The following is a 13,677-nucleotide window of genomic DNA, read 5'->3' as shown; positions in this document are numbered from 1 at the left end:
ATTCCCTTCCTTCCCACAGAGCCTCCTGCTGGCTTCCCTTATTACAGTAGCATGGCTTTTTTTTCCCCCTACATTGAACAACCTTTGATTTTTGAATTAAATGTCAGCTGCAGTTTTGCCCTGGATCCGTGACTGCCCGTGGAGACAACCTGACAGGCGGGCTCCCCGCTCGCAGAACAGCCATCCCTTTGTATGTGGCCAATCACATGTAATTTATTGCAGGCCCTCCCGGCAGAGGGAAGTTGGCCGTCCGAGGCATTAATTCCGTCTTTGCGGCGGGGCTGGAGGGACAGTGGGGGGCGGCGGTCGATGGGAGTGGGCCGGGAGCCGGGAGCGCGAGGGGGGACCATGGTAAGAGGACGGTATTTTCATTTGAATTGTGTCTAATTACACTTGCCATTTAGGGGTTTGTATGCAGGGAAGAGGCGTCCTCCTCCTTTCGGAAGAGAGCGAGGAAGGCTCACATCCCGCGAAGAGCGCGGCTGGCTTCGAAAGCGAAGCGGCTGAGACACTGATCCCCAACTGTCCTCCCGTCCAGCAGGTCGCCGACGAAAAGACGTGCATGCAGTTCTCCATTCGGCGTCCCAAACTGCCGTCTTCCGAGACGCACCCCGAGGAGAGCATGTACCGACGGTTGGACGTCGCGGCCTGGCTCCGCCACCTGAACGCGCTGGGCCAGGTGGAGGAGGAGTACAAGCTCCGCAAGGTGAGGCCCGGTGTGCCCGCGGGGCCCGATTCAGGACCAGGGGTCGGGGCCATGCCCACGGGCCGCCTCCGGGGGGTGCGTCCGCTGGTGCCAGAGCTGGCTGTGTGAACGCGCCCGATAGAGCAATCAAAGCCGCTGCGATGAAAAAGCAACCTCCGGAGCGGGTTTGGAGGACCCCGCGTCAGCCTGTATAGCAGAGCTCGCAGCCCGCGCCGCGATTCCAAAACCGGGATTAGGCCCTGACGTGAGAACGACAGGTTAATCTGAGTGCCGCACCAGGGGGGGCATTGACATTGAAATGAGCCTGGTTTGTGTCCTGTATGGGAATGGGGGGCCGGCACTTTCCCCTTCCAAACATGTGCAAATTGCAGCGATCTGAATCAAGGCATCAGTTGTCAAGAAGGCGCAGCAAAGCCACCAAAACACAGATCTCCGGGGATTTGGGGGTCCTTTGAGCGGCCCTACTTTGGCCCCTCCCCAACTTTTGCCGCTTCCTCCAGGCCATTTTCTTCGGCGGCATTGATGTGTCAATCCGGGGGGAGGTCTGGCCCTTCCTGCTGCGTTATTACAGCCACGAGTCGACGTCGGAGGAAAGGGAGGCGCTGCGGATGCAGAAGAGAAAGGAATACGCCGAGATCCAGCAGAAAAGGTGACCGCGGCGACCGGCCGGGGCCCCCTCGAACCGCGGAGGGAAACGAAACCTACCCCAGCGCCGCGGAGGGAAACCCACCCCAGCGCCGCGGAGGGAAACCCACCCCAGCGCCGCGGAGGGAAACCCACCCCAGCGCCGCGGAGGGAAACCCACCCCAGCGCCGCGGAGGGAAACCCACCCCAGCGCCGCGGAGGGAAACCCACCCCAGCGCCGCGGAGGGAAACCCACCCCAGCGCCGCGGAGGGAAACCCACCCCAGCGCCGCGGAGGGAAACCCACCCCAGCGCCGCGGAGGGAAATGCCATTTGGAAAGGCAATTTGAGGTGCAATTCAGCATTGATAATATGTTCCGTGACCCATAGTTTCCTTGAAAAATGGGTCTCCCAGGACCGTGAGCGATGGGGCTGGATAAGTGCAGTTAGTACCCCAGCGGCGGGCCCTGGGACTGGCTCTCTTTAGCTCGCATGTCAAGATTTTAGAATACTTTTTCAACGTACTTAACGAGGCGCTGACATCCTTCCGCAGAACCCCGGGGTGGCGGGGGTGTTTGGGGGGCACTGGGACTGCTGAGGTCCGTTTGGGCCTCGCTGATCCCGGGGCTACGGTCAGCTCTCTGTTTGGGACCCGTGAGGCCGAGTTAATGTTTGGAAAGCCTTGTGCACCACCCCCACCCCAGGTCAGTGGGAGCCGGAGGGTTTGCCAGCGGCCCCAGTTCCCATCTGGGAGCAGGGTTGGGCGGGGTTGGGCGGGACGCCCGCGCCAGCCGGGAGCGTTTGTGCCGCTTGCTGACCCCCCAGCGGGCGCTCTGCTCCATGCCAGGCTCTCCATGACCCCTGAAGAGCACAGAGCGTTCTGGCGGAACGTGCAGTTCACCGTGGACAAGGATGTGGTACGGACAGATCGAAGCAACCAGTTCTTCAGAGGAGAAGGCAATCCCAATGTGGAGAGCATGAGGTACCACCTTCCCGGCCAGCATGTTTCCTCCCCCCTCCGTTTCACTCCCATCTGCCACCTCACCCCTCAGGCCTCAGTTGACCCTCTGGGAAGTGGAAGAGCAGCAGCTTCTGCAGGGGTCAGGGGTCTTTCCTCCAGGTTCAATGCCCCAGAATCAGAGGGTTGTTAGCTATTTTAGGCAATGTCAGTGGGTCTTTTATTGTCCTAGAGGCCCAGGGAAGGCCTGTAGGCCCCACCCGCTGGGCATCCGCTAAGCCTAACCTTGCTTGTCTCACACCAGCTGTGGGCCAGCCTCCCCCTGAGTGTCTGTCTCCCATTGGGTGGTCTTCTGGATGATAAAGCCACACAGGGCTGAGGCTGGCATCTTTGACGTGCTGCTACCTCCTGGCAAATAATTGCACAAAATTAGCAGCCCATGAAAACGTTCCTGGCCAGCCCACCCTTTGTCACAGGCAGTTGACAATTAAGAAAATCAGACCCACATTCCTCCTTGCCCTGCTCTCGAGGGGCTGGGCTGGTGAGTGCCTAATTGCAGGCCATTACCTTTCCCCAGGCTCTGGAGACGGTCCCAGAGCTGCCCTCCTTCCTCTGAGATCATGGTGAAATATGGGGGCCCGGACAGCCCAGGGTCTCCAGCCTGGGGTTCTACTGGCCTGCACAACAACACACTGCTATGTTGCGGCCGTCCTCCACTGACCTCCCTGCTCTCTGCACTGCGTCTCCAGGAGGATCCTGCTGAACTATGCGGTGTACAACCCAGCCATCGGCTACTCCCAGGGCATGTCGGACCTGGTGGCACCCATCCTGGCCGAGGTCCTGGACGAGTCAGACACCTTCTGGTGCTTTGTGGGTTTGATGCAGAACACGATCTTTGTCAGCTCTCCTCGGGATGAGGACATGGAGAAACAGCTGGTGAGGCTCTCAGTTGTGTATGGCTTGGGGGCTGTGGGTCAGCAAGCAGCAGAAAGGCCAGGGTCAGCCTTGCCAGTGGACTGTGGGGGGCTTGGCCCTGGGCCTCTGGGGTAGGGCCAGCTCCCCCAGGAGGGACGCATGCTGTTCCCAGGTCCCAGGACACATGTTGCCATCCCCACCTCACACTCCTGCAGGTCCAGAGTCTAGACTGTGCAGGGCCTTCCCCTTGTGGCTTCCCACCTCCCTGCATGTGGCATCCCAACCCAGGCTCCCTGGGAGACAAAGAAGGGGGGGGTCCCTATCACACCTGACCCTGTGCTGTGTAAAATGGTTCCTCAGGTGCATCTGGGCCCCTTGCAGGGGTCCAACATAGCCAGGGTTCTGGGGGTGGGGATGGGAGGGGCTCCTGAAACCACCTCGAGGCCCGCTGGGTAGTTGTCACAACCGTACCTCCAGGGCAGCAGGCTTGCTGTGCGCAGCCGGCACCCCTCCCTTCATGGCCTCCCCTAACCTACACAGACCAGGCAGCACTGAGACTTGGGAGCGAGGAGGCAGAGCTGGGTAAGGCAGGGCCAGGAGTGCGCACTCTTTCCTTACGTAGCATCTGTGCACTCCAAGCACCTGCCGGATGCTGCTGGCACTGGGAGATGGTCTCAGGTCCCCAGTCTGCAAGAGATTTTTGGTCTGGAAGCTGACAGTGTGAGGAGAGGATGCTGGGTGCCAGGGAGTGATACAGAAAGAGCTCTGGTGATAGAGGTGGGAACCAAGACAGGCGTCCCAGTGTCTCCTTGGACTAGGCCGACCCAATGGCACGTGGGGTCTGGCCCTGGACACTGTCAGGCCTGCCGAGACTTGGCTGAGAGAGCTCTCTGGGCAATGGCACTGGGTGCCCTGGTCAGGTTGGTGGCCCACATGCAATGAGGGTCGAGCTGAATGGAGGGCCTCAAATGCCAGGCCAAGGAGCATGTCCCGTCAACTTGCCATTAGGAAGCCGTTGAAGACTACGGATGGTAGAGCAGAACACAGCAGGGGATTGGACGAGGGGGAACCAGGAGCAGGCAGGTGGGGATTGGAAGGTGCCGGGCACCAGAGCGGGGGTGGGGGGCACCCGTGAGGGAGGGAGGGGGTCAGCTGCGTGCCTGGACTTGACCCTGCTGTGGGCCACTGGGTGGAAAGACTGGCCAGTCGGGAAGGGTCCTCAGAATCAGTTCCCGTGCCATCCCAGCGGCTGTCTCAAGTGGGAACTGTGGGTTGCTTGTGTGGGAAGGGGCCTGTGAGTCACCAAGCCCCCACCCCAGGATCTGGCTGGGATCTCAGCCGAGCCTGCCCACTCTGTGCTCTCTGCATCGGCCCTGTGATGTCAGGTTTCCACGGTACCTGCGGAGGCAATTACGGGCTCTGATGCGATTCGCCCCTGATGGGCTCCGAAGCACATGGCCCCGTGACTTGTTAGCTGCCGGAGATTGATTTTACAACGGTGCTGGTGAAGTCAGCAGCCAGAGCAGGACGTTGCCAGAAACAGCCTCCATCTCGTCCCAAGTCACTGGGTGGTGACCTTAAGTGCAGGAATTGAGCCTCTCGGGGTTCAGAAACGCCCCCTCTCTGTCCTAAATCAGCTCTGGAAGATGATGGATCTTGGTGATCAGAGCGGAAGGTGGTTGAGTGGGTGTGGGGGAGGGGGCGTTGTCAATGGATGATCTGCTCGACATCCCAGAAGGGAGGGGGCGTCAGAAACAGCCCCATATGGCGCCTGAGGCCTGGGGGTCTTCCTGCCACTAGCCTCCTGGTCCACATCAGGGTGCTGTGCTCTGCCTTGCCCTGGGCCACGCCACAGCCTCCAAAACAGTCTGAAATCTGGGCTAAACTGACAAAGACAGGTGTGAGTCAGACTTCCAGCGACAGAACAAAACAAGTGGGTGCAGTGACATGTAGCAGGTAGAGACCTCACGCATGGCACACAGGCTTTGGCGGGCGGGAGGGGTGGACCGAGGAAGGGCCTCGGTGGGAGTGGGCTTCCTGGGCCAGGCAGGCAGGCGTGCTCGGGGCTGGGGGGCTAACTCATCTCGGCCTCGCCCCCAGTTGTACCTGCGGGAGCTGCTGCGGCTGACGCACCTGCGCTTCTACCAGCACCTGGTCTCACTGGGCGAGGACGGCCTGCAGATGCTCTTCTGCCACCGCTGGCTGCTGCTGTGCTTCAAGCGGGAGTTTCCCGAGGCTGAGGCTCTGCGGATCTGGGAGGCCTGCTGGGCCCACTACCAGGTGAGTCAGGCGCGGTGCCCAGGGCTGGGGGCTGGGACAGCCGTCCTGCACCCAGTCTAAAAGGAGGGTGGGGTGCCCACGTAACCGTGCGCCTCCTCTGGGGTCCCCCTCCACCATCCCTGACCCCCCACAAGCCACAGTCCGCCCCTCACATGGCGACTGCCTTCCAGTCCCACGTGGCCAGCCTCAGACCTGCAATTCACCTCCCAAGTAACTGAAATCGATGCAAATTGCCCACTGACTGCACTCATTACCACGTTCTGGGGCTGAGCACACTCCTGTCACAACCAATCAGCGTGAAAGACATTGCGGGGCCGAGCAGGACGCCAGTGCCCACAAGCTGGAGCCAGTGCCCGCCCGCCTGCCCCCTCGGGACGGCTCAGGGAAAGGGCCCGAGACCTTGCTTCCCCATCAGCCCCTCTGAGAGCCCGGGCCTGGCCCACTGTCCCCACCCAGGGATGTGATTTCCACTTGCCATCCACTGTTATCATTGTCTCCTCAACAAATTCCCCTGAGAGCGTCGAACTGGCCCTGTCACACAGCTTTAATGCCCAAATTAGCAACAAGCTGGCGACGTGAAAGGATAGGCAAGTCTCTCTGAATCCATCAGCCTTAAAAAAAAATAGTATTGACGCATCCAGGAGGTGGCCAGGACCCTTTCTGCAAGAGCGGGCTCCATCCTCCCTGCGGCAGCCGGAGCAGCTTGGATGAGACAAACCTCGCTGTTACGTGGGCACGCCCACCAGCCCTCGGAAATGCGCATCAGCGTTTCCCCTCCTTACTAATGTCAAAGAACGGTTATGTCTGATAGAAGTGAGTGTGAACAAATGTGGTGCTGGTGCCACAGGCTGTCTTTGTGTTCATCCATCCTCACCCGCCTCCTGCTCCTGCCCCCAGCTGGGCCCAGGTCTGGGCCGCGATTCCTGCGTGGGTTAGCGTGCTCGACGTGTACTGCAGGCTGGAATCAAGGAAGCATTGGCAAGGATGGTCCAAAACACTGGATCACATTTTAAAAAAAAAAATTGTGTCCACTTTGCAAAGCCTCATTGCATGTTTTTCCAGCAGCAAGTTTGCCACCCTCGTGACATCACATTTAGGCTAATGTTACAAGTGAACTCAGAGCATTACCCAACAAATGGGGCCATTTCTCAGGCTAAATTTAGCCACATTTGGCCCCACCACTTGATCAAATTAGTGGCAGGAGATTGGAAGCGGGGGGTAGGATGATTGTAGTGGGCGTAGGCTAATTCATTAGAGTGAGCTCGTGGAGAGGGGGGTGGTCACTACCAGCTGCTTTAACTTTTAAAGTGTCCCCAGAGTGAGAAAGGCTCTATTTCATTCATTTATGATACTTCTAGTTTGCCCTCAGGGGCTGCGCTGCCCTGGGCCTTGTCCAGTGAACTGGGATTAGTCCTGTACTGCCATCCAGCCCCATTTAGAATGTGCCCCACCTTTTCTGCCCCAGAGTCCTCTCTGAGAGGAGGTAGACATGCACCTTCCTCCGTCCTCCCCCCTCCCCCCAGCCCTCCGCCAACCCTGGCCACAGTTCGAATAGCTGCAGGAGGATCGTTCTGAGCCACATCAAGGCCATTCTGGAGTAATTCAGAGGAAGGGGCTGGGCAACCCAGAATGGTCTCTTCAGAGTGGGTGGGGTGTGATGTTTGCTGCCCATAACTTCTGCCCGCATCCAGGGCTCCTCCTGGCCCTGTTTGCAAAGGAACAAAGTTCTGTCTGGCTGGGTGGCCGACGTCAGGAGACTAAACACAGGCTTCCTGGTGGTCCTTGTCCTTCCTCTGCCCCCGAGAGCAAGTGTGACTCAAAGGCGGTGTGCCCTCAAAGTGTCCGGGCCGGAGAGCGCACAGGATGTACCGCAGCCAGGACCAAGTGCCGGCTTCCTGCTGTGGGCCAGGCCTTCTTTGCTGGGCAGCCATATGAGGCAGCCTCCAAGGAAGACAGCGGAGTCCTCAATGGGCTCTGTAAAGCTGGTTAAAGATGGTGGGCTCGTTGGGGAGCTCCATGGGGACCGTCGTGATCTGCCGTGCTCTGCTCCGAGGCTCTTCTCCCCACTTTCTTATCAACAAACCTAAGAGTCGTCTCTGGGGCACGAGTTGGGACGTTTGGCCTGGAGGCAGGAGGACAGCGACCAGTGGGTGGGTGCCAGAAAGTTCTTTCTCAGTGGCGTGTTCTGTGACCCACTGGAGCATGTTCTGACGCACTGTCTCTCAAGAGAATGGGCACGGGCCAGCCTTCAGAGGAGCATGTTCTTTGCCCTGTGCTGGAAAGCCTCCCAGAGGGCTCCCCGGAGGGTAACAGCAGCCTGTGGGTGGCCAGCCCCTTTGTATGTCACGGCAGCCTTTGGATAGAGGTGCTCACACTGGCCCATTTGCAGGTGGGGAAACTGAGGATGAAGGAGGCTTCTGGGCTTGCCCAGGGCCACATGAACCCAGACGACCTCACCCCGAGCCCTTACCCCGCACCTCTGCACTTGGCCTCTACCTGCAGGCAGGCCCTGGGGCTGGGTCAGGGGCCTTATCTGAACCCAATCTCTATCCCCCCAGACGGATTACTTCCACCTTTTCATCTGTGTGGCCATCGTGGCCATCTACGGGGATGACGTCATTGAGCAGCAGCTGGCCACCGACCAGATGCTTCTGCACTTCGGAAACCTGGCCATGCACATGAATGGGGAGCTTGTTCTCAGGAAGGTGAGTGTGGCCCCTGCATGCAGGCCCGCCCTCCCATATACAGAGCCCCACCCCTTCACTTCCAGAGCTCCGCCCCCACACAGCCCCCACAAGCCCTGCCCTCCACACACAGAGCCCCGCCCCTTCACTTCCAGAGCCCCGCCCACACACTCCAGCCACCCTGGGAGCTCCTGACCAAGGCCCAGTGGTCAGCATGTCTGGCAGCTGCTCAGGGTGCCCATCAGGCCCTGGCAAAGAGGCCTCTCTCCTCATGGACTGAACAGATTACCTGGTTTGATGGACAGGTCCTCCACCTGTGGTACCTCAGTCCTAGCCCAGAGCCAGGAAAACTGAGCAGGAGGCTTAGGGAGGGGAGGTGGACACTTTTCATCCGAAGTTAGTGGAACAAAGGGCGCCTTTGCCACCTCCCCACTTCCCAGGCTCCTGCTGGAGTCTGCTTCTTAAAGCTCTCTGGTGTCTCCCGGGGGCAGTGAGGAGGGCCTGGGGTCAGGGTGGGGTGGGTAGGAAGAGGGTGGTGGAAACAGACCCTGCAGGGCGGAGAGGTGGAGCCGTGGGGCCAGGCCGAGCCAGGGAGGGACAGGGTGGGCCCTGTGCCGCTTTTGCCTGCCCTGTTCATCCTCCATATGAAGGCCGTCGGGGGAGCCTTCTTTGTGTCAAGCCACATGGGAGCACTGCTCCGGGTACCATGTGAGTCCCGTCCCTCAGCTGGATCACGGTGTTGAAAGGGACGGGGCAGGCAGAGCCCTCGCCCTGACCTGGCACAGGGTGAGCCCTTGGGCGCTGGCTATTGCTGCCCCTGCTCTCGGGCCACTGGCTGTCCCCCAACGCCCTCGTCACTGCCTGTCCTCTCTGTTTGCAGGCAAGGAGTTTGCTCTATCAGTTTCGCCTCCTGCCGCGGATCCCCTGCAGCCTGCATGACCTGTGCAAGCTGTGTGGGACTGGCATGTGGGACAGTGGTTACATGCCCGCCGTGGAGTGCACAGGCCAGCACCCGGGGTCTGAGAGCTGCCCATATGGGGGCACTGTGGAGACGCCTTCGCCCAAGCCCCCCAGAGAAGGCAGGAAGGGCCCAAAGACGCCCCGGGAAGGCTTCGGTTTCCGCAGATAGGTTGGGCTCCCTGTGCTAGATGAGGGGTGAGGGAACCTCAGCCAGGTCCCAAGCATGGGGGAGGGGGTGGGGCTGGGCTTGGAGGGGATGGGATGGTAGAAACAGAAGGAAAATGCCCTTGGGCGGCATGAAGGGAAACTTTTCATATTAAGGACAAAAGCGGAGTCCAGAAGTGACAGAAGTGGAACCCGCCAGCTGCCCAGAGAAAAGTCACCTCCCAAAAAAGCGGGACCAAAATGCACAGCCATCCCACCTGGACACGCAGGCTGGCTGGGTTCTCGTGTTGCCTGCCTTTGATGGCTCTCCACACGTCCCAGGAATTCCTCCAGCTTCATCAGCCACCGAAGGGTATTGCCAGGCACTGGGAAAGGCAGAGACAGAAGGAGAGGTCTTGTGCACCCACCAGTGCCAGGGAGTGCAGAACAAGGGGGTCCTGTCCAGGCCCAGAGACATCTTTGCAAGCCGGACACACCCGCCTCATCAGGCTTCATTCTCTGAAAGAACCAAACATACTCCACAGCTTCTCCAGCCACAGCTGCAAAGCTGATGTGAAGACATCTGCCCCCCATCCCCCCACCAAAAAAAGCCCCACTGATTTCAGGGTAAAGAGGTGTAAGAGCAGCGGACTGGGGGCTTTCACACTGTCCATTTCAACATCCTGTCCTCTTGGTATGTGAAGGAATCTGCTGCCTGAGCACAGGCTGTTGAAATGTTGGATTCCTCTCCCTTTGTTGGGGAATGTCTGCATTTGGCATTGTTTAAGGCCAACCTCACCAAATACTGCAACCAACTGGGGTCTGGATGGGTTGAGGTGTGTGTGTGTGCATGCAAAATCATCTGAAGGAAATCTGCAATGTTTGAGGGAAGGGGTACTATATTAACTGACCAACCAAGACAAAGGCACCTGAAAGTGCTAGAAAGACTCCCACTTCCCTGCAGGGCCTGCATTCTGCCATGAATGCCAGTCTTCTGTAAGTCAGCTTCTCAGGTGGTTGGACGCAAGAGTGGCCACAGTACGGTAGCCATCACTCAGGGCACCTCTGCTTTCTGTGTGGGAACCAGGTCTTCCCAGCAAGCTCTCCCTGCTCCCAAAGATTCTCATCAGTTGCTCCTTCTGGGATTTAGAGAAGGACAGATAAGGGCATGGGAGGGCTCCCAGCCAGTGTAAAGTGGTGGAGCCATTTGCACAGGAAGCCACCTCTTGAACTGGCAGGAGCAAGGAGGCTGGAATCGTTCCTTGAATCCTCCTGCACATTCTTCTGGGGAGAATGATTCCTGACGTGCTGAGAGTCATCGCGGAGACGCAGCCCGACTAAGGCTTCTTCCTGCCCCTCAGCTTTTCCCACTGGGACCTGACGCTGCTGGATGGCGCCACTTTAAAAAGATGTTTATCAACAGGAAAGAGGAGTTATCAGCCTCCTCCCTTCTCAGCTTCTCTCTTCTCAATGAGCCCAAGTCCTCCAGCAGGCAGGAGACTGACACTGGTACTTCCAAGTTCCTGGCCCCTCTATCCAAGAGTCTTTCGGAGAGACCATCCTGGAGCCCCATCAGTGCCCAGATCTTAGGGTACTGACCATTACAGTCCAGCAGCAGGATCCAGGCTGGATGGGGGTAGACTTGTGCTCTGCTTCTGGGGAAAGAAGATTGCCTTTCCATCCGGAGGATGGCTCCTGATCCATTATGGAAATGGCTTGAGTTACCCAGGCACTATGTTGACCCTCCTCTAGAGACCACATCCCCATGAACAGGCATAACAGTTATCCATTGCCACAGTAATGCTACATAACAAATAGCCCCCAAACATGGTGGCCTCAACTAGCACACACTTTTACCTAGCACATGAGTCTGTGGGGCAGCAGCTCAAGCTGGGCATTTCTGGTCTGGGTTGGGCTTGCTCCCATGCCTGGAGCTGTTAAGTCCCAGGGGTGTGCTCACACATGTCGAGGTGTGTAGAGGTCAGACTTGGCTCTGCTCTGTGCTTCTTGCATCCTTCCCGCAAGCCAGTCCTGGCCAAGGCGAAGGTGCAGAATCAGAAGTGTACAGGCACCTTCCCAAGCCTTGACAGATGCCCCCCGTGCTGCCACCTCAGTGGCCAAAGCAAGTCACATGGCCAGACTCAGCATCTAGGGATGGGGAAATGGACCCTCCCCTGCAGTAAGAGAAGTGACATGGCGAGGGACTGGGATTCAGGGAGGGGTGAGGAACTGGGCGGCTGGTACGGGGCTGGAAGAGTCTACCAGCACCACAACAAAGTCCTGGTCCAGATAACACTGTTTTGGAGTTCACCTTCTACCAGGGGCGTGACTTCCCCTGAAGGGGCAGGAGATGCCTAAGCGGAGAAAGGGTGCTCCCCCCTCATCCTCCGTAGCAGAAGAACGTCCGTGCATTTTACAATACCTTGTGCCTTTGGGTTGCTGTGTGCGGGGTGGAGGGAGAGGGGTCCCAGGCTCCCTCACTTTGGAGGGTCCTGGGTGGAAAGTGCTCATTCTGAAGCTCCCAGCTCCCACAGCCCCTCACCCCCACGGCTCCCCAGGACCCTCCCACCTCTCACCCTATGGGCTGGGTGAGGTCCCAGTGAGATCTGGGCCTCCTGGAGCAGCCAGGACCTCGAAAGCTGAAGACCTGGGTGTGTGGGCTCTGCGAGGTCCCGCTGCTCCGGAGGGATGGAGAAGGCCCGCCCCTGCACGGCTCCCTTAATCTGGATGCAATTAGAGGAAACCAGCCAAAAACCCTGCGGCAGCTGTTGCCTCAGGATTATTCCCAGCCAGCAAAAGGCATTAGGGTGATAATTCAGTCATTAGACTTTTAGCCTTCCCACCGCCAGAACGTGCAAATACAGGATAATCAGCCCAGCACGGCCATCCTCGGCGATACTGCTTATTTAACCCATTTTTTCTAAATGACACTTAATGTTATTGGCTGGGGTGCGTGTGCATGCATACTTAAAAGTTTCCCCACCGCTAATGTCTGTGCTGACGTTACATGATGTCGTCGGGGCCTCTGGGAAGAGCGGGCACCTTTGATGCGCATGTGCTGGCACAGTGAGGGCAGTGGGGCAGGGACTTATCAGCCCAGTGGGGCTTCACCCTCTCAGGGAAGGTGGATGATGGCAGGATGAAGCTGGGTGTGGGGAAGGTGGGCATATAGTGGGGTCAGGGTCTGGTTAAGTGCAGAGGGGAACAGTGTGCTATTCCAGAAGGTTCTGACTTAAGTCCCAGCAGGGGGGACTTGGAACTCACAAGTCAAGGGAATTGGAGTTCTTGAGCCAATTAGAGGGGTGGGGATAGGCAGGCTGGGAGGGGTCCCCAGCCCATCTCTGCAGAGGAGGAGGGTCTGCAGTCCAGAGGGCAGTTCCATTGGCGGCCTTGGTCTGAATGCCATCAGCAGGCAGCGCTGTGTTGTCCTGATCAGCTGAGTGTCAGGCAGGACAGAGAGTTTTGAATCCAGGACCTTTGAGTTTTCTGTAAAATCCTGCTGGGGGCAGACAACTGGACAGGATGAAGATGCTGGTCCTGAAATGAGGGCAGTGGCTGGCAAAGGTCACCCAGCTCTGACCTTTGATGGGTAGGAAATGGGGCAAAATCTGTGGACCACAGTGGGGGACCTCTGTGGCTCTCCCCTCAGTTTTTTGTGAGGTCCCTCTGAGCTCTCTTGTCTGCTTCTTGTTCGGTAGAAATAGCTGGGAGGAGGGCAGCCCCCAGGGTGGTGGGAATCTGCTCGTGGCTGTGCCCTGCACGTGCGGAAGCCTCCATCCTCTGTTTGGCCTCCCCTCCGCCATGCGGGGAGGCTGGAGGGTGGCAGGAGCGCCTGGGTTCACCCGGCCGAGAGAAGGAAGCCTCTTCCAATTTGTTTGCCCAGCAGAGGCCCCCAGAGGCCGCCCCGCCTCAGAGGAAGGAGGAGGAGTTTCCCTGGGAAACCCCACACACGTGCAGAGGTGCAGCCTGCAAGCTGTGCCGCAAACCCATAGCAAAGGGAAGGAGCCTGCGGGTCTGGCCTGAGGCCAGGCGCTTCCTCTGGAGACCCTGGGGAACCAGATGGCCCAGGATCTGATTAGCCCTGGGTTTCTAAGCCAGGCTGCAAGGCCGTCCTGAAGTGAAAGCATTCTTTCCCCGCCCGTCCTTGGCTCAGAGGGAACTGCCCCCAAAGTTGTGAAGCCTAAGAACAGGGCTCCCCTACAGAGGTTGCGCAGTGCTGCGTGGAAGGAAGACGCTTACCTAGGGGTCAGGAATCTGGTTCTTGTCCTGCCTCTGACCCTTCCCAGGTGCGTGACCTTCCTGCACTCTGAGCCTCGGTTCCCTCATCTGTAGAATGAACGGCGCTGCCCTCCCAGCCCACCTCACAGGACTGCCGTGGGGACTCTCCAGGTGAAGCTGTCATGAAGA

General features: G+C 58.7%; 1 protein-coding gene across 1 annotated transcript in view; it reads left to right on the top strand.

Annotated features, from left to right (window-relative positions):
* TBC1D16 (TBC1 domain family member 16) overlaps positions 1-9,858 on the top strand; it is a 79,623-nt gene extending 69,765 nt beyond the window's left edge. The window contains exons 6-12 of the mRNA XM_033438670.2: positions 539-706; positions 1,207-1,355; positions 2,177-2,311; positions 3,037-3,223; positions 5,303-5,482; positions 8,041-8,187; positions 9,047-9,858. Of these exons, the coding sequence (XP_033294561.1) occupies positions 539-706; positions 1,207-1,355; positions 2,177-2,311; positions 3,037-3,223; positions 5,303-5,482; positions 8,041-8,187; positions 9,047-9,295 (1,215 nt within the window). The 3' untranslated portion in view covers positions 9,296-9,858. The remainder of the gene's footprint in view (positions 1-538; positions 707-1,206; positions 1,356-2,176; positions 2,312-3,036; positions 3,224-5,302; positions 5,483-8,040; positions 8,188-9,046) is intronic.
* The last annotated feature ends 3,819 nt before the right edge of the window (positions 9,859-13,677 follow it).

The sequence above is a fragment of the Orcinus orca genome, chromosome 19, assembly GCF_937001465.1.
Source record: "Orcinus orca chromosome 19, mOrcOrc1.1, whole genome shotgun sequence".
NCBI lineage: Eukaryota > Metazoa > Chordata > Mammalia > Artiodactyla > Delphinidae > Orcinus > Orcinus orca.
The sequence above is the reverse complement of the archived record's forward strand: the minus strand, read 5'-3'. Positions and strand labels throughout refer to the sequence as shown.